At 36.5% G+C, this 25,027-nt stretch overlaps 2 protein-coding genes and 1 long non-coding RNA gene across 4 annotated transcripts in view; 2 read left to right on the forward strand and 1 right to left on the reverse strand.

Moving 5' to 3' along the window:
• The window catches only part of PPP1R42 (protein phosphatase 1 regulatory subunit 42), a 39,445-nt gene extending 23,799 nt beyond the window's left edge, over window positions 1–15,646 (forward strand). The window contains exons 6-9 of the mRNA XM_037148927.2: window positions 1,077–1,194; window positions 5,060–5,191; window positions 9,346–9,505; window positions 15,412–15,646. Of these exons, the coding sequence (XP_037004822.1) occupies window positions 1,077–1,194; window positions 5,060–5,191; window positions 9,346–9,505; window positions 15,412–15,445 (444 nt within the window). The 3' untranslated portion in view covers window positions 15,446–15,646. The remainder of the gene's footprint in view (window positions 1–1,076; window positions 1,195–5,059; window positions 5,192–9,345; window positions 9,506–15,411) is intronic.
• LOC119051951 (uncharacterized) overlaps window positions 1–25,027 on the reverse strand; it is an 86,402-nt gene that overhangs the window by 45,722 nt on the left and 15,653 nt on the right. The window contains exons 1-2 of one of the 2 annotated variants that reach the window (XR_005083036.2): window positions 16,527–16,706; window positions 1,485–1,590 (exon numbers count right to left, since the gene is read on the reverse strand). This is a non-coding gene — a long non-coding RNA (uncharacterized LOC119051951). Of the gene's footprint in view, window positions 1–1,484; window positions 1,591–16,526; window positions 16,707–25,027 lie in introns of those variants that run through there. The other variant, XR_008390782.1, reaches the window with a different exon arrangement.
• Window positions 17,065–24,853, forward strand: TCF24 (transcription factor 24). The gene is made up of 3 exons (XM_037148928.2): window positions 17,065–17,144; window positions 17,687–18,099; window positions 21,208–24,853. Exons 2-3 carry the CDS (start codon window positions 17,713–17,715, stop codon window positions 21,319–21,321), a joined length of 501 nt encoding a protein of 166 aa, XP_037004823.2. The 5' UTR covers window positions 17,065–17,144; window positions 17,687–17,712; the 3' UTR covers window positions 21,322–24,853.

Consider the following 25,027-nt stretch of genomic DNA (forward strand, 5'->3'; position numbering starts at 1 on the left):
ATTGAAGGCTACAGAGTAGAAAAACAGTTTTTGCATTGCTTGATTTGAGTAATTCATTACAGATTAAACTTACCTGATTTTAAAAATTAAAAACATAAATTTGGGATACATATGAGAAATATCCTAGTATATTTCATTTCCATTAAATAGCTAAAATAAAACATACATATTTAAAAATGAAGAAGGGGAGAAAGCAAGGAAAGGAATGACAAAAATTAAAAAGCCAAGGCATTGAAGAAAAGAATAGTGACAATGGAAAAAGAAGCCTAAATAGAGAGAAAGAAGAAGTAAGGGGAAACTAAGTGAGCTGGTTCCTAAATGCCATTAATTTGTTTTTCTCACATTCATTTGTATTGTAGACCATGGAATAACATTCCTTGAAATATAAATTAGCTAGTTTTCTTGCAAGCTATAAAAATGCCCAAATGTTTATAATATATGTAAAACAAAATTACAACTTGTCATTTAATTGTCATGTGGGTTTTTAAAACCCACATGACAAGTTTAAAAAGCCCTTATGTTCAAAAAAAGTAGACTAGAAGGATATATGACTACAAATTGAAAGTGACATTTGGGTGATAAGCATGCAAGTGATTTTTTTCCTATTTTCCTTTTAATATTTTTACAGATTTTCAAAATGAATATGCATTCTTTATAAAATAAAACATGTGCATGTGTGTGTATGTGTATTCCTTTGCAACACCAATATACAACTTACCACTCCTTAATTGCCTTAATCTAGAAACTTCCATAAACTCCACTAAGAATAGGGCATCTTCGGTAAGACGAATGGCCAGACGGACAAAAGTATTTTTCAGGTTGGGTCCATTTAAGGGACTGTGACAAAGAACAGTTCCATGGCCCCTGACTCAAGCCCACTTTTTGCCTTCTCTTTAGCCCCCTCTATGATTATATAGATTATTTTATCCAAAAAGGATTTATAACACACCTTCTAAGTATCTGGCGCTGAGCCAGAATGCCACAAAAAGCAGTAATTACCTTCATAAACAGTTAACTGAATGAAAAAAATACTGAAAATCATGATATATTTGTGTCTTTTTCTTCTATAATTATAGGATTTGGAATTTTTACTGACCAAGTTGATGAAGCTGTGGAAAATGGATTTAAATGGAAATCCTGTTTGTCTCCAACCAAAATACAGAGACAGATTGATACTGGTCTCCAAATCACTCGGTACATATTTATATTATATTAATATCATTTTCTTAGAAACAGAGACCTGGTTCACTTTTTAGTTAATTTATCAGCATGCCTTCAGAAATATGACATACAGATCTACAAAATTAGTGAACTTTAAATTTGACATTTTTTAATAACAGCAAAAGTTAAAATTGAGAAATAAAGCACAAAAATATCTGCTGTCCACAAATAATTAATCGAAGCACCAGACATTCTTTCTTTAAAAAAGAAAATGTGGCTGTTAGCAAAAAATGATTAGTCATAAATGTATAGAACTTGCTCACCTTTTGTCAAACTTCCAGGGACACAAATCCTCTACAGATCTTGAGACTCTTTATCTCTTGGTTCTGTAGATAAAGTTGATCAAGGTTTTCACTGCTCACAATTGGCCTAAAAACATACAAGAGTCTCTTTCATTTGAAAGTAGGGCTGGGCAGGCAGTCCCTCATGAGACTCTTACAAATAATAACATTCCTGAATATGCACTATGCGGGGGGAATGGCCCAGTATATGGAGCAAGTCATACAGCATCAGAGAAACAAACACTGCCCTCTCACAAAGGATATTCATGAGCTGGTTTCCTCTATCAGAACTTCTGTGACATGGTTATAAAAACTAATGTATGGCAAAACTATTTCAAAGCTCATAGCTTTGAACAAGTAGAAAACCTTGATTAATCATAATGCTAGTGTGGTGGTTCTCTTGGAGGAGAAAGACATCGACAGAGGGCATGTCAGAAAAATCCATGACGATTTTTCACAATACATATGTAAGGGTCATATCCTGCCCACCCTTCACCCCATCAGCCAAGGGTAGGAAACAGAACAGTCATGCGTGCTTTTTAAAACTCTACAGATTTTTTATTCTGCTATGCACCACCCCCAAACTGTCCATCTCCTCTCCTCTCTGCCCACCACACACAGGTGTATTAGTCAACTTTCCTTATGAAGCAGAGTAAGGTAAATGCAATTAATGTTTGATAATTAAGAATCTTCTGATATTCATGAACTATGCCTGGAACATTTCTCATGACACAGTACCAAAGGTGATGCTGTAAAACACATGGAGATAAGTGTACTGATTTCCAAGTAAAGATGACTTGTTCAAAGTTAAAAAAAATGATTATAAAATTAATATATATTTCTCCTAGAAAATGCAGAAAATATAGAAAAGAAAACAAATGTCATTCCTAGTCCTGCAATAAATCTGCTGTTAACACTTTAGTATATGACCTTACAGTCTTTTTTCTATACATATATACATATTTAACAAATTCTCTTTGACTTTAGCTTGCCTTATTTTAATTTCATTTTTTTCCTTAATGCAAAATCAAAAAACACGCCACACACACACACAATTAATTGAAGGCTTGGTTTGATATGTCCCAGTAAAAAGAACTATAGGGAGCCATTTTCTGTTTTGTAACCCAGTCCTTACCAAATAGAATGACAATCCACACAATTGGTTTACTTAGTGCAAGTGGAAGGAACTTATAAAACAGAGCTCATGGTTCCCTGATCTTGTGTCCATTACCTGGCTTCCATTCCTGAACCACCTCTATACCTAATAACCTCAAATAAGGCCATTTGTTAAAACTGAGATTTACTCAGATTTACTGAGTTTTACTAGGGCACAGTCTCCTAATCATTCCTCAGTTTTGTCTGAAACATTAACATAAAGAAATGGGATTATGTTCGAAGACTTGGATTTTTCATTCCTTATCTTTAAGTATTTTAAAAATTTGTATTGATTTATACATATTACATCCAAAAATATACTACTAAATTATATGATTATTAATTTAAAAACCTGGAAAGACATCAACAAGTGCAAATAGTTGGGGAAACTGAGCAGAAAAGAATGACCTTTAATGTAAAGTTATAAATACTAAGATGTATGATGATAAAACATTTAGCCAATTTCTTACATTATAATTTAGAAAGTACTGTTACTCAGTTCAAATAAACACATGACAGAAGTTATGGAAAAAGTTATGGTTCTAGAGGTTATGGTTCTAGTTTATATTTCCAGTTTCATCACTTGATTTTGGATACAACAATATTATGAATCATATTTAAGTGGCAATGTTAATACTTTTAGTTGTATAATTTATCAGGATATTGTCTTTTTCCCCTGTGAGAATAACCCCCCCAAAATTTTACTACATCCTTTCTATATTCTAAAATATAGGAGAAGACATTATATGAATGATTAGAGAAAATATGTTTAATTTTAAAAACTGCTAGATAAGCACATTTTGCTAGTAAAGATAGTCTTCACACTGATGAAGGCCACCTGTATTCATGTGATTAAAAAAGTCATATAAAATATTCTATAGTTTATAGAATACTATAAACTTTAAAAAGTCATATAAAATATTCTGTAGTTTTATAGTATACCCATATATAATAGAATACTATAAAATTATTAAAATTTGTCTTTAGCCCTGTCTGGTGTGGTTCAGTTGGTTGGGCATCAAAACACAAACCAACAGATTGCCAGTTTGATTCTCGGTCAGGGCACATGCCTGGGTTACAAGTTCAGTCCCTGGTCAGGACCCATGTGAAAGGCAGCCAAGTGATGTTTCTCTCTCATAACAATGTTTCTCTTCCTCTCTTTCTCCATCACTTCCCCTCTCTCTAAAATCATATCAAAACAAAACAAAAAAACATTGTGTTTAAACAAAAACATAGTAAAATGCTCACAATACAATATTAAAATGCAGCCTCTAATGCTATATAGAGAATTAAAATTTTGTATAATATACATACATACATACATAGAAAACAAAAAAATTGCTTAGAAATATACTAAAGTGTTATCAGTGATTTTTTAGCGATTATTTTTGGTTGTGGAATATGGGCAATGTTAATTTTTGTTTTTCCATTTCTTTGTATTCTCCAAGTATCTTACAACATATAAAAGTTATTTGTGTAATTTAAGATGCTCAATTTTCAAAACTTTTTAAAAAGAAACAAAATGTAAAGATAGTTGAAATCTCACTTCATAGAGTCGAGACCAATTATGTAGGTTGTTCCTGTTATAGCCTATGTCCTAGGATATAATAAGTATTATTAGTGTATGTGCTTTTAAAACACTATGTTACATATATAAAACTTCTTATTTACTTTAAGATATATTTTGCTTTTTCCTAAGAATAACCATATTATTTAATGTTATTTAAGTAAATATTAATTATTATTTGAATAAATAACATTAGTTTTTGTTATATATGATATTTTTGTTTTTTAAATAACAATATAATTGGCACATGACTGTGGAAAAGTGACCATACACCAAATTTTGTTTACAATGATTATCTTTGTCAGTGGTGGGAAGGAGAGGGTATGGACAGTAATTACAGTAATGTTTATGTTTTTTCCATCATGTTTCAGTTTATAATAAGCACATATTCTGCCCTGACTGGTGTGGCTCAGTTGTTTGGAGCTTCATGCCATAAACAAAGGTTACAGGTTCAATTCCCCGCCAGGGCACATGCCTATGTTGCAGTTTGGGTCCCCAGTAAGGGCACCAACGAGAGGCAACTGGTTGATTTTCCTTTGACACCAATGTTTCTCTCCATCTCTCCCTCCCAGACTTTTGCTCCCTCTAAAATCAATGAGCATGTTGGTGGGTGAGAATAAAAAAATAATAATAATAATAATAATCGGCACATATTCTTTTTGAACTCAGAAAAAATAATTAAAAATAAAATTTAAACAAAAATACAGAAGTTGTATAAATAAGTATTTTAAAAAGAAATTTATTTCATCATATTTTGTAACAAGTTTGTGTGCCCTAAACCAGAAGTATACATTGACAGTATATATTATATTTTAACACACATATTTTTATCTAGAATTTCTTGATGGAAAAGAAATTAAAAACATGGAAAGACAATTTCTAATAAATTGGAAAGCATCCAGAGATGCCAAGAAAATCAGCAAGAAAAAGAATAATAAAAAAGAGGATGCAAGTAACTCATTCACATGTAAGTAGATTGTTACTCATTAGTTACCACTTCTACTAGCAAAGGGAATATAACACCACCACTAACAAAATGCTAAGAAATAAAAAAGTTTTGTTTAGATTTTCTGTAAAGTTTTTGATTTTTAAACTTATTTACAATGCCTATGAAATTTAACTTATTTATATCTGACAATGGGAGCCTCTACCAGGTAAACCTGTGTTTGCTACTAAATATGACTGTGTAAGCTATGTAAACAGCCATAAGTGTGGGGGAAAATAGAAAATGGTGTATTTTTATATCTGGCAAAAGTACACGATGTTATTATTAAGTGGTGAAATAACAATCAACTGTGTGAAGTAGGAAACCCAAGCCAATAGTGTACTTGTTCAACAACAGTACAAAAATTACATTTTTCATTAGGATAGAAAATTAAAACGTATCATGACCCTATCTGTGGCCTTTACTCTGTGTCCTGTCCCCATTCTTATCTACACACCCAACACTTGCATATTTTAATCTAAGGTTGTTTTACAAAGGACGTGCCAACCTCCCTTGCCTAAGTAATGCAACTAAATGTAATGGGTAACAATTATCTTTATCATATTGGGGAACATCCTAGAATTCACTCTTCACAGATTCTACAGTCCACTCATTGGAACAAGACCCTTCCTCCATTCCATGATAATATTTGAATGCTAATAATAGTCTTCTTGTTCCACAGCTGACAGGGGATGAAAGCATAGAAAGCAGTTAGGCCAGGGGAATAAGGAAAGGAATACCAGAACAATGTAGGCTTTCCGTATAAATAGCATAGCCTAGGAGCATATCCTAGAATAGCATATCGGTCTAGGACAAGGAAGTTGAGGTGAAGAGAAACAGAGGTGGAGAGGCATGGAGCTCTGATGATTTTGCTATATCATGTCCAGTGAATATGAACTATGGGAAATCATTTCAAAAATGGGACTTTCTGGGCTGATGTACTGTGTTGGTTATATGAATTTCTCTAGATCTGAGACCTATAAAATAGACAGGAGTTACTTCTCCTCCTATGTTTATCTCCAGTTCATTGTGAAAGGTAGAACTAGAGGTAAAGAGTCCAGGGTAAAGAGTCCAATATTTTACATAGTTTCAGGATTGCATCCAAGATGCCAAAGTACTTTATTAATATTGAAGTACTCATATAATTCAACACCAGCTCTTACCCCAAGACTGAGCCTATCCTAAAAGTAATGTAATTCCCTTCATCTTAATAGATTTTACAAATTCTTCCTAATTCAGACACAATTAGATTAATTTTTAAGTTCTCCAATGACTTTCAACAAAATAATATAATGTGCTTTAAAGTTTACCATTTTAAAAATTATACTATTTATTTTTTTAATATTTTATTATTTTTAGAGAGAGGGGAAGGAAGAGAGAAAAAGAGAGAGAAAAACATGAATGTGTGGTTGCCTCTCATGTGCCCCCTACTAGGGACCTGCTCCACAACCCAGGCATGTGCCCTGACTGGGAATCCAACCAGCGACCCTTTGGTTCGCAAGTTAGCACTCAATCCACTGAGCCACACCAACCAAAACTAAAAATTATACTGTCGTTTAATTTTCTCAATAAAATCCTATTAATCTCTTCATAATCTCATATGAGCCCCAACTAATTAACAAAAGCAATCCTTAAAGCAATATAGATATATTAACAACTATTTGAAAAGTAAATTAGGAAAACAATTCCACTTACAATAGCACCAAAAAATAAAATACCTAGGAATAAGCTTAACTAAAGAGATGAAAGAATTGTATACTGAAAACTACAAAACACTGATGAAAAACATTAAGATAAAAACTAATGGAAAGATATCCTGTGTTGATGATAGGAAGATTTAATGTTGTTAAAATGTCCATAACACTCAAAGTGGTCTACAGATTCAATGCAATTCCTATCAAAATCCCAATGGTATTTTTTACAGAAACAGAAAAAAAAATTTAAATTCATATGGAATAACAAAACACAACAAAATAGCCAAGCCAACCTTGAAACAGAGGAACAAAGCTGGAGGCATTATGCTTCCTGATTTCAAAATATGTTACGAAGCTACAAAAATCAAAACATATGGGACTGGCATAAGACATACATATAGAGATATGGCACATAATAGCTCAATACACACATATATTGTCAACTGGTCTTCAACAAGGGTGTCAAGAATGTACAATGGGGAAAGGATAGTCTCTTTAACAAATATTGTTGCAAAAACTGGATAATCACATGCAGAAGAATGAAACTGGACTTTATTTTATACCACACAAAAATATTAACTCAAAATAGATTAAAGACTTAAATATAAGACCTGAGACTGCAAAACTCCTACAAGAACACATAGGAGAAAAGTTTCATGACATTAGTCTTGGCAAAAATTTCATTGATATGATACCAAAAGTACAGACGACAAAAACAAAAATAAACAAGTGGGACAAACTAAAAAGCTCTGTACAGCAAAAGAAACAACAGAGTGAAAAGGCAAAGTACAGAATGGGAGAAAAGATTTGCAAACTATTTATCTGATATGGGATTAAATTCCAAAATTAAAAAGAAACTGCTACAATTTAATACCAAAAAGCTAATAACTTGAATGGACATAACTCCTAAGAAGAACTACATATAGCCAATGGGTATATAAAATATGTTCAATGTTAGTAATCAACAAGGAAATGCAAGCTGAAACCACAATGAATATCACCTCACACCTGTTATGATGGCTATTATTAAAAGAAAACAAAAGATAAATGTTGGCAAGGATGTGGATAATTGGAACCCTTGGACATGATTGGTGGGAATGTAAAATGGTGCAGTTACTATGGAAAACAGTATAGTAGTGCCTTAAAATTTAAAAATAGAACTACCATATAATCCAGCAATCCAACTTCTGGATATTTATCCAAAAGAGCTGAATATCTCAAAGAGATCTTAGCACTCCTATGTTCAATGTAGCACTATTCACAGTAACTAAGATGTGGAAACAAACTAAATGTCCATTGAAAGATGAATGGATAAAGAAAATGTGGTACACATACACAACAGAATACTATTCAACCTTAAAAGGAAGAATATGCTATGATCCCTGCTCATTCAGACATCCTCATACAAATGAGAGTCCTGAGCCTGTCTAGCTTGAAAACAGTGGCATCCCTGAATACATGTATATAACACACAGTAACTCTATCCTTAGGTATGTGTCCAATAGCTTACACTATGGTCTTCATGCAAAGTCTCTCTTATTACTGCTTAAGAGAAATGGAAAGCATGAACTCAAGTCTAGAAGATACATGTTTTTAAAATCTACAATATACTTTCAGATCTTTAGATGAACCTTTGAAAGACACCTCAGTATAAACAAATATACTGTAAGTGAACAGAAATTCTTAGGAAGAGTAATTTTTGCACTTCCTGACCTTTTACATATTTTTGATAGTCTTGCAAATTTGGAGCTCTATATTAGGGATATATGCTAAGATTATAAGGACTATGACCTCAAACTTCAAGAACCTTACAATAAAATCTTATTTTAAATATAACCATATAACTATATAACTGAAAATTGAAAAAAAATCACTAACAAAATCCAAAATATATGCATATCTTATAGTATTTACTTTCGTTGTGATTCAATAGAAACATTAATTTTTTCATTTAATAAACATTTATTGAACACCTTGGATATGTCCCAGACTATGCTTACCCCTGGGAATTAAAAGTGATTAAGGCAGACCCTACTAAACGGAGATCTCTGCTAAAAAGGGAGGAGGACCTGTAATGATGTGGAATGTTAAGTGCCAAAATAAAGGCATGAACATATTCCAAAAACTACATGTGACCGATCTACACAAAAACTATATGTGACTAAAGGTTAAACCCTCTGAAGAAATAAACTTAGAACAGCAAAAAGCAAGGACAGTTAATTTTATATTGATGTTGTACCCATTTTACTTTCCTATGTAGGTTTTTATGTATGAAAGTCTATATTTTATCTTGGATATTAATTTTTATTGGTTTCACCGTGAACCTATTTAACTTTATTTAACTCCATTTCAGAAAATACAATTTTAGATAGTCTAATGCTATGTTTACAATTTGATTATCAATTTCAAAGCAGAATGCTCTTAATTCTTTGTGTGCTACAGGTAACTTTGAAACAATGCATCACATAGTTCCTGTTTATTACCCACAGATGGGTAAACCAAAATTAGTCTTTTTCTCCGATGCACAGAGATATCTTTCTAATGAAAATACATCTCCAGAAAGCTCACAAGATGATTACCCTAAAATTATTGAAGAGGCCAGGTAGGTTCTTTCAAGTATTTGTACAGTTTATTTTTGGGGGGAGGATGGGACACCCCGACTGTCAACAATGCAGAGGAAGGAGGGCCATTCCTCTCTCTCTCCTAGTTCTCTGTTCTCAATTCTTCATAGCCAAGCACACTCCACGAAAAAGTTCATTGTTGGTCTGCTCGAACAATCGCTAAGTTGAGGTGGAAGAGTTGCTTCAAAAAGAGCTGGGAGTCTTTAGACTAGACATTGGGACAGGGCAGGTGACTCAAGGAAGCAGCAGGAAAAGATGTGTGAATGAGCAGGGGTCATAGCGAAGGAGCCTGAGGCCCAGCTGATGATGGGTCGTCCACTAGGTGAGGAGAGGACTACGGCAAGGGCTGGTGGCACACAGGAGGGGAAGCCTGGAGCACTACAGAGGCAGGCTACTTTCTCTGCTTCTCCAAACCAAGGGTTTTTACCTGGTGCCCCTGAGGGAGACATTAGAAGTTCATTAGATCCTCAAAGGGGCTTATAATCCAAAAAAATAGTTTAATAATCACTGTTCTAAACCTTGAGTATATACATAATTCAGTTCTGTATGAATCAGCTATAAGTCTCCTGACAAGAAGAAAATGACTTTGATCATTTTAAAAGATGCTATTGTTTTGATATAAAAAGAAACCATAACATAAAATAATTTCATTTATTCATAAAACTAATAAGCACCTGCTATATGTCAGCAATGCTGAATATTAAAACTGAAATGAGGTGTCCTAATCTCAAAGATCTTGCAACAAGCTAATTGGACAGTCATATGTGATATAATTACTGCAGAGTGTGATAAATGCTAAGGGCATTAGAAAATGATCCTAATACATCCTATAAATAATCCATTCAACATTTTTTCATTTATAATAAAAAACGATTGCTCTATTGATCTTTCCAATAGAAGTCATTACGATATAATTAAAGGCAATAGCATATTTCATTGAGAAAGTAATCAGAGGCAGTGGACATACTTTGGAATAGATTTCCTTTTTCAAGAACTGTGTGCTGAAGGTCAGGTGGGTTTGTCATGAGAACCTCTTTGCAGGGTCCATGGGATGGATGACTCAGCATTCCTTAATGGAGCCTCCTGAAGAAGACCCATAAACAAGAGCACTGCACTGTCTGACCTCCATTCTGTAAAGACTGGCTTGAAGTAGCCTAGATGGAAGCTTGAGGGAGAGAGGGTCCTGTGAGTCTAGAAAATGCTTTATTTGGGGAGAGGAGAAAGGAGTCCGAGTTTTTGTCTTGCCTCCTCTCTACCCACACAGACATGCACAAAGGTTGTAAGCTTGTGTAAAATTTTTCTCACTGCTTATGTCCATTGTGATTACCACCAAAACCTTGGCCAGTTTGTCCACAGCACCCCAACAGTTTCTTATTTACACAACTGGTGTCAGTTCCACAACAGTGTTCTATTTCTTGCCAAACATTTTGAAAGGTCTTGCTAATATATCATCAAGACAGAAAAAAAAAGAAACCAACAATACAAGTAGACACAGCCTCAGAAAACAATGTTGGTAAATCCTATACATTATGGCATACACTAAGATCAGTTGTGATCTTAGTAGACCACATATTCTATAGCCCCAGTGCACTAGACTGCACTGATGAAAACAGCAAATAAACCACTCTATCCTCACTTTCCTGACTAGAAACACAATACAGAGCTGAATGCATTTTTAACTACTACGTACTGTTAAGAGAAGCTACCCCAACAGAAGCCAGCAGAATAGAGCGGTTCCTGTGAGAAAAATATAAAGAAATGTCCTTCTGCTACTTTCAGTGAGCTTGATTATGTTCAGTCCTGAGTCTTCCAGTTTATTTCCTCAGGTGATATTTTTACTGAGGACATGCCAAAATATTGTTAGTGCAAAAGATTTGTCTTATTGAGTGGGAATATCAGTTCTACCTCTCTTTAATATAAAAGGTGACCAAATATATGATGGAATTTAATTAAGCTCTTAAGATTAATTAAAGATTAAGATTTTTGGATTAAGTTGAATGGATATAGTTTTTAGGGTGTGCCTATTGCTAACATTTTACTAATTTAGTAAAGCTAAGAGATAATGAGAATAAAGCTAGCATGTCAGCAAAATGTTAAAAACAAAATACCCAGACCAAACACAAACAACAGACTTTCAGTTTCTAAAAAGTTAATTAAAACAACTCCTTCCCTTAATTACCTTATGGGGGAGAATCAGTGGAGGAGTGGCCTAAGGTCTACATTTACCTTAAATGTAGAGCTGGGGGACCAGCTCAGAGGTAGAAAGGAGCTTAGAGGGCTTCCTCCAAAATGCTAAAAGTATGTGCTTCCCACTCCTTCAAGATACACATGGGAAGCTGGGCCTGTATCCTTGTGGAACCCAGTGAAGAAACATCTGTCCAATGACGGGGGAATGTTTTCCACCTCCTTTATAAATGCATGCAGTCTGTGCTCATGTATATTTACACAAGCCTGCTTTCCCTACAGGGAGGAAAAAGTCAGACTCACTGACGTTGTTTTTGACCCTCAAACTGAACTTGATACTATCAATGTACACTTTAATTAAAGATTAGTTCAAAACTATTTTTTATTGAAAGGCTGATTCTGAACAAATGCCTTCACGGTTCAATTAAAACTAATATATGGTACTAAACAAAAAATGTACACATTGCTTCTTTCTGTGTTTGTCACAGATGTTTCCTTTCTTTTCAAACATGTTAGGAGTTGCTAGAAATTTAGTAATTTAAAAATAGACATTAAATGCATTTATACATTGTAAATAAAATCCACTGAGAATGCTGTGGAGCACTGTGCAATGAAAAAAGCAAATTGATACTTCATTATTTAATTATCTTTCAAGCTAATCAGTATCAATAAAGTCAAATCATCTCTTTTGTTAATGCAAAAATAACTTTCCAGCAGGGTTAGAATGCCCTTACTTTCAGAAACCTTTAAGAAATGTGAATCTCTGCGACCCATAATTCACAGGAAATATTCATTGAATGTTGTTCAATCATTTATAAAATACTATCTTTAGTTAGGATATGGAAGCATTAGATTTCTTTGAGTTAAAAAGTGACTTTTTTATGTCTAAGTTTTATTCTGGAATGTGAAACTCTTTTTAATTAAAGTACAATTGACACAATATTATATTACTTTCAGGTGTATAAAAAGTTATCACAAAAAGTCCACTATACATCTGTCACCATCCAAAGTTATTCTAATATTTCTGATATTCCCTGTGGTGTACTTTACATCCTTGTGACTTATAAGTTTGTGCCTCTTAATCCCCATCATCTTTTTGCCCATACCCCCACTGCTCAACCCTGTGGCAACCATCCATTTTTCTGTATGTATGTTTTGTTTATTCATTTTTCTACTTTTAAAAACTGAACTTTAAAAACAGTAAAAATAACTTGCTTTCACCACTATTAAGATTATGTTTGAATAGTTGTAACAACTATTCAAAGGTCTCCTATGTGCTTTAAGAATTTTTAAAACTTAAAAAATATTTTTAGTCACAAAACTCTGGGATGATCTTATGCAAATGATTTTAATTTTGCTGTGTTAAACCCAACCTCAGTCTAATTAATTTTATAGGCAAAATAAATAAATAAATAAATAAATAAAAAAATAAAAAAAAAATATATATATATATATCAGTGATTTAGGTATAATGTTAAGATTTTGATTTGCAGTTCCCAAAGAACCCTTTTGATATTAGGACACAGCACGCTTCATAAAAAGAAAAAGCAATTGTGGTAAGCAACAAAGTTTTTAAAAACAATCTTAGGTAGCTTTTGTGACTTCTAGTCTCAACTCTGTCCATGGCTTACTCTATCAACAAGAGTTATGTTAAGATCTAATTTATGAAAATTATATTTTCCATTCCAAAATGTTTACTTTGAAAGCTGAATCTTCATTACCCAAACAAATTTTAAAAAACAGTAGAACCATTTAAGATGAGAATACTAGCAGCCCATTACATGGAAGGGGAAGTGAATTTGCCATGAAGAGGCCCAGTCAGAAGAGCCCAAAGTGACATTATGGCCGTGAGGCAGAGCTGGGACTTGAATCCAAAAGCCAAGATCTCAACTACTCTACCAGGGGGAGTCTCAAAAACACCCTCAGGTACAGGGAGGTTAAAGTAAGGGAAGGAAGCCAGTGAAGATGAGATTGTTGTGAATTGGAGAGCACATGTGCAACTAAAGGCAGCTGTGAGCACTTGGCTCTAAAACAATGTAGCCAAGCAGATATGCTGAGTTTGAGAAATGAGACCAGCTGGCAAGCAAAATATCTAGGTTGTGAAATCATCTGATTTTAAAATATTGGATCAGTTTTTTTCTTTAAAATTCTATTAAAATAGATACAACATAAAAATCTGGTAATGCTAGTAAGGATATGGAACAACTAGAGGTCTCAGGCACTACTGGTGGGAATACCAAAATAGTACAGCCACTCTGGAAAATAGTTTGATATATTCCTATAAAGTTAAACATATACTTTCCACATCTAGCAGTCCGACTCCTAGGTATTTTCTGAGGTGAAATGGACCTATACTCACACAAGAAGCCAGACCTAAAGGCTACAAACTGTATGACTCTAGAACATTGTGGCAAAGGCAGAAGAGAGTACTTCCCAAGGACTAGGGGTTGACTACAAAGGGTCAGCACAAGGGAATTTAAGGTGTGGGGTGGGGAAGAATATTACAGAACTTTATTGTAGTAGTGGTTACATGACTGTCCGTGTTTATCTAAATTTACTGAACTATATACTCCAAAGGGTGAATTTAACTACTTAAATTATATATTAAATAATGAGGGAAATAATTTATTGTATGAAAAAAGCACTAATTATATAAAACCTTTTGTGTTATAATATGTATACATATATACAACTAAGCAATATATTTTCTTCACTGCTGTTTGATTATTTTACAGTATAAAGACAATGAGTTAAAATGGCAAATGATTTGACATATTTAGAAAAAGAGACAAATATAATTTTAAGACCTATGAAATTTACAGCACGCTAAAGCCATGTACTTTCTGGGAACCTAGACGAGAATTTCAAGGAATGATATACTATGAAAATATCTGGATTGTTAATAAGGAGTCAAGTTAAACGTATGCCCTTTATTGAGATAATAGATTTGAAAAGTGTTTTGCAGATTGCAAAGAACTCTACAAATATTAAATAGAATAGTATGGTAAAAAAAAAACAACAAGCAATAGGATCTGATTGGCTTAAATCTTGTCTCTGCCACTTACTAGCCGCGTGATCTTGGACAAATTACATAGTCAAGCTTTATTTCCTCAAGTGTAAAATGTCAAATCCTCAAAGGCTTTGCACTTAGCACATAAAGAGAGTTAAATACGTTATTTGTTACTAATTAACATAAAATGAAAATGTGAAGATTTTCGCCTATTTTTAATTTAACTGCAAATACTGGTTTCTTGCAGGAGTTAGCACAAATTTAGAATCATCACAGTATTCAGAGAGCCTACGTGAATTGGCAGCAGATAGGACAAGGGGGTGGTGGGCAGTGATTGTACTTGTTCCATCAGTCCTTTCTCTGAAACCTGACTTGGGCAACACAGCTGGCCATGGGCCAGCCACTGTTAGCCTCCCTCTGTTGTGCCCCCCCCCAGCACTCCACCTCATAGAATTGGATCAGGGTGAGGATGTGAGATGCCAAGGGTGCAAAATTGAAGGAGTTCTAAGCACATAGTCGGGCTGAGTGAAAAATCTTTGTTTCTGCTTCCTTTAAATTCTGAAAAGATTTACAGTTTGGTGGCTGATCATTAGCTTTACTACTGCTATTGTGTCCTAGACTCTATGTTTGCTACCTGTTTCAGATACTTGTTTTTGTAATAATTTAACCCTGGTTCCCCCCTTCTATTAACAGGAATCTCTCTTTGAAGGAATCTGAAAGGTTGTGATAAAAAATAATTTACATGAACCTAACAGTCTCCATAATCTAAAAGTAAAAGAAAATTTGTTTGGAACAAATGAGTCAACTCAGCCTTAAGAAGTCTGAAACGTTTGATTTTTTTTCACCCTTATGGAACTAGGCAACATCATCTTTCATGGTCTGTATCTTTATGGTATCTGTCTTCATTATATGAGAAAAACCTTTAAGTTCTTCGCTTCTTCACTGAGTCTGAAACATTGCTTTCCAATTGCTTTATTCATTACATATTACTTACTGGGAAAAATAAAGATGTGCTTTTTTATTCATTAGAAAGTAAATCTTTTTTGAACCAATGGTGGTGTGGTGTGCTTCTAAGTGTAAACCTAATTGCAATTATTGAGTGGGAACTGACCTAAAAGCCTGAGGACTATTTTGATTCTCGAATATACTGAGGTGTGGGGTGAAGATATACTCAAATGCCACCATTACTATGTAGTATTTGGTATTTCCAACTTGAAAATCTGTTGTAAAGTATGAAAGTGTCACATATACAAAAGCAGTTTTATGAATATCATAAATTTGTTATTCCGTCTTGACCCCAAGTAAGATTTTTAAATGTCCTGCCCTTCGTACTGTAGGCACTGTTTCAAGGATATACTAATTAGTTGCTAGAAAATCTTGTACGTCCCCTCAGACTTCGCCTCGGAGGCGAGGGGTCCCAGGCGCGCGGTCCGCGAAGGGCTAGGGCGCTGCGGGCCTGGGGCGCCTGGAGGGATTGGGCCCTGGGCCCAGCCACGCTTCCCGTGGGCCCCCCACTGGAAGACGCCTCAGCTAGTTCCCCGCAGGGGGACGCGGCCAGGACGAATCTTCCGGCCGAATAACGACACAAACGGAGCCGGGCAGGGTCAAGGGTCCGCACGCACACCGGGAAGAAGCCACCGCAGACCCGGGGCCGCTTACTCAGGTTTGGGGAATTTCCTCGTTTCACTGACAGCCGGAGTGTTCGAGGGGAGAGCGTTTCATTTCTGCGCGGTTCACACATCGCCACGGAGTACCGAGGTCGACGGACTGACTAGTGCTTTAAGTATAGGACAACGTGAAACATTTACCTCAGGCAGAAATAAAAGCCTAACGCAGCGCAGCGGCAAACTCCACACTGCCGCACGGAAAATTGAAGGTCACGCTCCACAAAACGGCAGTTCCCGCCTCAGTCGGTGCTCGTCTTACAGGCGCCGGGGCTCACCACCCTGGTGACTCTCAAGCCGCACAGAAGTCCGGCAGCTCAGACTCCCGCCCTGTCCCCCTCCGACCACCCACCCCGCAGGCGGAGCTCCGGAGAGTCCAGCCTAAGGAGGATCTAATCGCGCGGGGGTGGGGCCAGCAGGACTCCCCGCCCCCTCTGGCCCCGCCCCGCCCCGCTGGACGGTTTGCTTAATGCTTTTCGGCGGCTGAGGAGGTTGCTTTGCCTGAGCAAGGGCCCCGGGACAGCACCCCAGGTGGGCGCAGACCTCTACCGGGCTTGGCCGAAAACCAGTTCGGCCCGCACGCACGTCTGGCCTTGGGGACGCCCGCAAAAAAGGTGCGCCCACGTGGGGCTGGAAGCAGCCGTCGACTTCGGTTGGACGAGAATGGAGTGACCGGCGCGGCCCTGGCCAAGCACACCCTGCTCGACGCTCCTTGCCTGCTTGCGCAACGGAGCAAAGCCCCACACGGTCACCCGGGGAAAGGTGAGGGCCCGGGTCCGACCCCTGCCGCGTGGCGCAGTCCGGGACCTGGAGGGTAGCGGGTTCCTTAGTCCGAGGTGAGGCCAGGGGTTCTCTACTCCTGCCGCAGAAATTACCGTGGGCTCCCGCCGTTGTCCCCCGTGTTACGTGCCTCGGTAGCAAGTGGTACAAGGGGCCACGGGCGTGGGTACCAAGCTCCGCAAAAATGGTTAGCATCATCTTTACTGCGGGGCTGGCAGGAAACGCGAACAAATTCTGAAACGGAGATTCCTTTCCCGGCAGGGAAGCACTTTCAAAACTTAATTTGTCGGTGAAACGTAAAGCCAGCACGGCCCCTTCCTCGGCTTTCTAAAGAGCCCAGGAACTCTCAGTCCCCAAAGTCTCCCTAGACGCGGGGAGGCAAACGCGTTCCAATCAAAGCAGATTCTCAGAACTTGCGGAGCACTTCGGGCGGCCGAGCGGGCGAGCTGGAGTGGCGAGGGGGCGGCGCCTCCTCGAGTCGAGCTCTACCCGGCCCCCTGCCTCACTGCACCTTCGGTCCTTAGCAGGGCGCACGGCGCGAGACGTCGCCATGGACCACTGCGGTCCCGCAGGCAGCCCCCTGATCGCCAGCACCGAGCCCACCACCACTGCCGCCACTCGAGAATCGAGCCCCGGGCGGACAGGGTCAGGGCCGACGGGCACGGGAGGCGGTGGGCGCTCGGGGGGCGGCCGGCCCGCGGCAGCAAACGCAGCGCGGGAGCGCAGCCGGGTTCAGACTCTGCGGCAAGCCTTCCTGGAGCTGCAGCGCACGCTGCCGTCCGTTCCTCCAGACACCAAGCTGTCCAAGCTGGACGTGCTGCTGCTGGCTACCACCTACATCGCGCACCTTACCCGCAGCCTGCAGGACGACGCCGAGGCGCCGGCAGACCCTGGGCTGGGCGCCCTACGCGGCGACGGCTACCTGCACCCAGTCAAGGTAGGCCGGCAGGGCGCACTGCGGGATTGAGGCAGTGAACAGGGCACCTTGAATTGCCCTGTCTGCCAGCACCTGAGCAGATGCCACCGAGCTTTCACTCCTCCCTCTGGGTGAGGTGGGAAACAGATCAGTAGAGGGAACTTGGCCCGCGAGATCCCCACTGTAAAAGGGCTCTCCTTAACCGTTCGCAGCTAGTAGTGGGTTTCAGCCCACTACTGAAAAGCCTGGGGTGGCTGGGTAGGGGTGTCTCATGCTCCTTAGAGGATGCAACCTACAAGAGGCGCCTGCCAGATAAGAGGTATCTCGGGGGTGCCTGGTAAGAAGGTGCTTGGTTTCACATCCTGGTAATTTTTAGTATCAGAGGGTTTTTTTCTTTCTTTTTTCTTACTGATTTTAGAGAGAGGGGAAGGAAGGGAAAGAGGGAGGTAGGAAAAACGTTGATGTGAGAAAGAAACATGGATTGGGTGCTTTTTGTGTGGCCTCCAAACAGGGATGAAACGTAGGTGCGTGCCCTGACCGGGAACTGAACCCTCACCCTTCCAATTTCCAGCTGTCTGGAGGACTCTCCAACCAATTTAGCCACACCTGCTATGGCAAGCCTTTGGGTTTTTAAGTGTTTTTAATTTACACAATTACATTTCCATTGTCGTTTTTACCAGCTGTTTGAAAAGTTTCACAAATTAAATATTCATGAAATATGGAGCAATGGAACTATCTGACTTTAAGTAGTCCTAGGCAACCAATGTTGAATTTTTTTTTTGTAAAACTGGTAAGAACAAAATGAGATCATTTTGCATTCCCATGGAGTACATTTCAGTGCGTTTTAATAAAGTTTAATTATCATGGACTAGACAGCCACCAAGAGTGGTAGAAAAACTATAATGTGTTTATGTAATTTTTACAATAAATTGGTATATATGTTGAGGGAGCTGATTAAATACTATATTCAAATTTTGTAATGTACGGAGTTAGCCAAGAGAATCCGTTTTTGTATAATTTTTTTTACATTACATACAGATAGATTGGTTAGTATTTAGACTCTGCATTGTCCTTTTCTCCTAGACTTGTTTTGAAATTCTACATTGACCTGGTTTTCTGTTCAGGAATATGCTATCTTCCCTATATTTCCTAAACCTAAATTTTCAAGTTTTTGGTTCCACCATTCTGAAGCATTTGGCCACACACACACACAATTGTGAGTTAGCCTTAAGTATATCAGTATTCAATAAATTATTGAATAATCATTATTGAAATGTGGTAAAAAGTACACTGTCCAATATTAACTAAACTTAAAATTCTGTGGTGAAGTTTAACAAAATTTATTTCGCAAATATAATCGACATTATAGTCTTACCCTATTTTAAAGATTAAGGCTAAAATATGATTTATGTATAATTAGTAAAGTTCCCATTCCATTCATGTGTTATATACAGGTCAGAGCAAATGAGGGTTAAAGTTGTTCTTATGGAAAATAGTACAATAATTAATAAATAATACAAGAATAAATTGTGTTTTGCAAATTCACAACTGTCAACTGACTTTTTCTCCCTCTGTTTAACAATCTCAGCTGAAAAGTCATTCATTATTAAATAAGGGGTTTGTATTACAGTGTGCATTAGTTTGATATTCAAATATAATTAATATTAGATTTCTTTAACTTGACATTTTTAACAATAAGTAGACTTTACTACAAAAAGCATCTGTTAAATGCCTCTTTGTGAGAGATATAATTCAGATGAGAAATCAAATTGTTTTTCACCTTAGCTTCTCACACTGCTTTTTGAATAATCACAGAACTGTAATTTTCAGGTAACAATAAATTTAACAAGGTTTTTTTTTTTTGCCCTTGATTCAAGTACCAAGTACTTTTGTAGTCCTATAACTTTTGAAGAAAAACTAAATCTCATTTGTCCTCTGGATTGATTATTTTGATTTTAAAAGGCAACCCCAGGGATAATGAAACAAAATCAAGGATTACCTCTTAATGAAATAGATGATGGTTGAATAAGTGACTAGTCTGTTTTAAAATCATTTACTGAGCAACTATTATGTGCAAAGCACCGTGTTAGCAGAGTAAATACAGTTAAGGGTAAGGCTCAATCCCTGCCCTAAATGAACACAGGATGGAGACAAAAATAAAAATATGCAAGGAAGAATGTTGTGTGTGCCATAAGGGAGCTATAACCATGTGCTGTGCGGTTTTACAGGAAAAAGATTTTATATATAAATTGAAACCATCTATAACATTATTTTATAGTCGCTACCAAAAATGCTTAAATATTAATCTCTTTGATTAATGGAATACAAATAAAAATACTCTGATAATTTGTACTTTTTGATTAACTAAAGGTATTGTAACCCTTAATATTCCAAGGACCTTAGAACTAAACTGTTTACATGGCACCCAAAAAGGAAAGGTCTATTCTGAAAAACCTATTTTTCAGAATAGAAATGGAAATATGCTTTTCTATTACCATGCCTATTTGACAATAAATTTTATTTGAGAGGTTGTTCATTTTAAAGTGAATTTAAAAAGGTCACAATTAGAATACAAATATTGTAATACTGAAAGATTAGAACTGTGTCATGGCAATATATATAGACATTTAACCTGGATGTTCTAATATTTGTAACTTCCCAGATGTTACTTTTAGCTAGATAAAATGTTTAAATAGTTGAATTAACCACTTTGCACTGTAGTTCTTTGAGAAGTATAGACACAACACTTACCATGTATAACTTTAGAAGAATCTTTAAAGCCAAAGATCTTGTTTTAGGCTTTTGTTTTAAGTTTAGTTTAAAATTAAAACATTGTAGGTAGATATATTTTACTCCACTTAACTACATTCATTCTCTATGCTTTCTTGCTCACATGCACACATATTGTTTTACACAGTTATAATCAAAGTCAAGTTATATTTTTATTTTTATAGTTATCATTAATAAGTATTTTTTCATATTGTTCCTTAGACTTCAAAATTATAATCGTTACTAGCTACATAAGATTGCATTTGCATTGAGGTTATTTGGAATTATTATTATTACAGATTATCTTATATCTGTCATAGATACTAACTTTTATATTCTTATTTAAATATTCTTTTTCAGAAATGGCCCATGCGATCAAGATTATACATTGGTGCTACTGGTCAGTTTCTGAAACATTCTGTCTCTGGAGATAAAGCAAATCCTGGCAATATTCCAGCAGACTCACAACCTTAGGCTGTCCCCTGATGGGTGCTGAAAGAAAGTGGTGTCTATTGTTTTTAAATAGTATGAAATAAGTCTGTATTTATTACATCAGACATAACAAACATCATTTCTGAAAGTTTACATATGAATCCATAGTTAGGTTTTCAGATTTATCTGTCCAATCTACATAAATGTGGAATGAAATAATCTTGTATAGAACACACAACTTATCTGTACAGTGTGAGAGATAGTCTCTACTATATATAGCAGGAGAAACTATTGGAACAAAGAAAAGACACACAAAAGCAAAAAACTATATCCACATACTTTCTGGTTCTTTGGTTTGCAGGTCAGTGCTCAATCCACTGAGCCACAGCAGCCAGAGCAGAAACCTCACAGTATGCACACACTTTCTATAGTGTGTTTATTACAAACCAGTCTATGCTTATAGTTGGTGTAAGGAGCCATTTCAGTTGGAAGGTATGAGATAATTTATTCAGTTTCAGCCGAATATATGTGAAAAGACTGCTCTGGGCCTCTCCCTCCACGCTGTATGTCAGGTGCCCAAGGATTGTACTAACAGCTTCAGTTTTCAACAGGCTCTTGGGGCTCAGAGCTGTGAACCAGAGATGTTCGAGGAACATACTGAATCTCAAAACAGGGTACAATAGAAATACCTAAAAAAACAACAAAACTCATTCTCTTTTGTCATATCTTTGTTGACTTACATTTCTTTTTATTTCCCTTGTTTTTTCCCTCCGTCTCTTATTGTTTCACTTACCAACTGTAAAGTTCATTTATTTGTCAGCAATCCTGTTTTAAAGTTGCTGAATTTGATTAAAGATTTGCAAATAGAAAGGCATATTAATGGGCTTGGTTGAATTAATACTGTAGTGGAACCACCACTTTATTTTCTTCTCACCTCAGTTTTCCAGCTTTTGGCAGTGAAATGAAATAAAAGACCACCTGAAGGCAAAAACTATCATTCAGTTGATTCAGCTGAACATGGGCATGTTTTGGTTCATATCTGATAGTTTGGTATTTTTATTGTTTTAATGTGAATATCTGCTTGTAATGTGATGGAAGCATGTTTTTAAAAGAAAATATATGTAATGAAAGCTTTGTACATACTAATATGTAGCAAAAATATTTGTATATTTAAACATTTGTGAATATATTTACTCATATAACATTGAAAGGGATAAAAAATGAGAAATAGATTGAGCCACTTACTATTGTAAATTACTGGCATAAGAAGTGCTAAGAATAATCTTCAATTGTAAGGAGTAAAGTCACAACTTCTTTAAAGTTACCTGAAAATGAACTGTAAACACTAAATTTGATAGCAGGAATTTCAGAAAAATGGCCTTCTTGCTGATGATCTCTTTGACTGCAGTTTTTAAAGCACTTCATTGGGAAAAAACTGACTTTCATTCAATTGTAAGACTTTCCTAAGTCATCCTGTGAAATAGTTACTTTGTCTTTACTTCTTATTTCTTCTTGTCCAGTTATATATGTTTTAATGCCAAAGAAGTATATTTCTGTCATAGGTTTTCATAACTTTTTAGTGAATTGCTAAATAAATATGTTAACAGATTTTGGTAGGATAGAAAATCTCAGAGGAGAAATTGCATGTTTTCACCCAAAAGTTCAAGAGGGCATGCTGTTTTAATTAATGGTGCATGGTCAGGATAAGGAATATTACTAAAATAAAATACAGTGCTAATCTGAAAATTAATTTAGCATGTTTAATTTGCATCTGTCTCTGTAGCTATTTAACAAATACCTAAGGTACATTTAAAAATCTTTCTAGTAAATACCTACTTAGCATGAGCTTCTTCACTATGCTGTCCTTAATGGAGTATATATTCAGACTGGGAAGGGGGTATATTTGGATCAAAATATTATTCCATAATCTGCAAGGGAAACTCTCTTGACCCTCTGACAGTTAAATTTCTGTCAGTTCACTCAGCTCTTTCAGTGATAAGACATACACTTAAATCCCTCTATAGTGATAATTTGGGGAGAGAAGGAAATGACTTTTTAGAGACATAAGGTCCAACAGACTTTTAAAATATTGTTTCTTTTTCTGATTACAAAAATACAGTGAAGTTTATTGTATGGCAATTATACATCAGTAAGTTATCTTAAAAGTATACACATACCTCCTTCTCCTTTTTAAAAAGTCCTCACCTGAGGGGCCCTGGCTGGTGTAGCTCAGCGGATTGAGCACAGGCCTGCGAACCAGACAATCGTGGTTCAATTCCCAGTCAGGGCACATGCCTGGGTTGCAGACCAGTTCCCTGCAGGCCAGTTCCCAGCAGGGGACGCACGAAAGGCAACCATACATTGATGCTTCTCTCCCTCTCTCCTTCCCCTCCCCTCTAAAGATAAATAAATAAAATATTTTAAAAAATCCTCACCTGAGGAAATGTTCACTGATTTTTAGAGAGGAAGGGAAAAGAGAAACATCAGTGTGAGAAAGAAACATCAATTGGTTGCCTCCCATACGTGCCAGATTGAACCCACAACCTAGGTATGTGCTCTGACCAGGGATGGAACCTGCAACCTTTTGGTGCATGGGATAATGCTCTTACCAACTGGCAGCCCAGCCCGGGTATATACATGCCCCATTTAAAAAATAAAATTAGTAAAAGGAATGAAGTGGAAAATAAAAATCCTACAGTAGAGGTGGGTATCTGGAATCAAGTTGGGGATATCTGTTCACACACTACTTGGTAATAAAAAGAGTGGTTCTGCATTTTTATAAGGCTTTTTGGACCCCAAAACTTCAATCTGTATACAGATAGCACATATCCTTAACATTGATCTTATCTATTCATGGAGACTGTTTAAACTTAAGAGAAACTGGAAATAAAAATGCTGATTGACCTTACTGAAATGCACAGTAATTAGTTGAAATTGCTTTTTAGGTTAAATTACTCGATAATTTCTCTTTCTCTCAGAAGGTCTCATTTTATATTCACAAAATCAACTGACCAGTTATTGTCAATTAAAAAGAAAGTGCTCAGGCTCCAGTAAGGTTGGTAGTGTTCTCTCTCTCTCTAGAATAGGCAAAGGTAATTCTATATTTTCCAGCACCTTATTTAATCTTTTCTTTCATCCTCAGTGTATCATAATGTTATTCTGAGGAAATAAGCCAATAAAAACATCTCCATAGTGGCCAACATAATGCCCTTAGAAAGCAACACGTGAATTGTATTTAGCATTATTACAAGGCAAGTTGCTTGTTGGCATTATATAAACTCATATTCTTATCTGACAGAAGAAATTATATTGGGTTGGCCAAAAAGTCTATTTAGTTTTTTCCATAAAATAAAAGACACACTTCATTTTCACCAATAACTTTATTGATTTCAGTATTTTGAGTATGTCATCTATCTCCTGCATGGTATAACACTGCTTGTTCTCATTTAATGTCTCCATTTGATCCCTATCAACTTCAACAGGTCCACAAGACCATGGAGCAACTGCCCAGCGAGAAATTTCCAGCACAAAACTTTGCAAACCATGTTTGACCATTCCATCAGTCACAGTACCTTCTCCATACACTGCAAATTTTTGTGTGTGTTTTAGTTGTGTTTTTATGTTTCTTGAAATAATAAAGCATAATGTGTTAAAAATGTTGCTTATTTTCTTCCATCTTCAATATTAAAATGGCTACACAAAATTTCACCAATTTTGATGTTTTTAAATGAATGCTAATATGATAGCC

Source organism: Artibeus jamaicensis, unplaced genomic scaffold (genome assembly GCF_021234435.1).
Source record: "Artibeus jamaicensis isolate MK-2021 breed Jamaican fruit bat unplaced genomic scaffold, CSHL_Jam_final scaffold_916, whole genome shotgun sequence".
In the NCBI taxonomy this organism is placed as follows: Eukaryota; Metazoa; Chordata; class Mammalia; order Chiroptera; family Phyllostomidae; genus Artibeus; species Artibeus jamaicensis.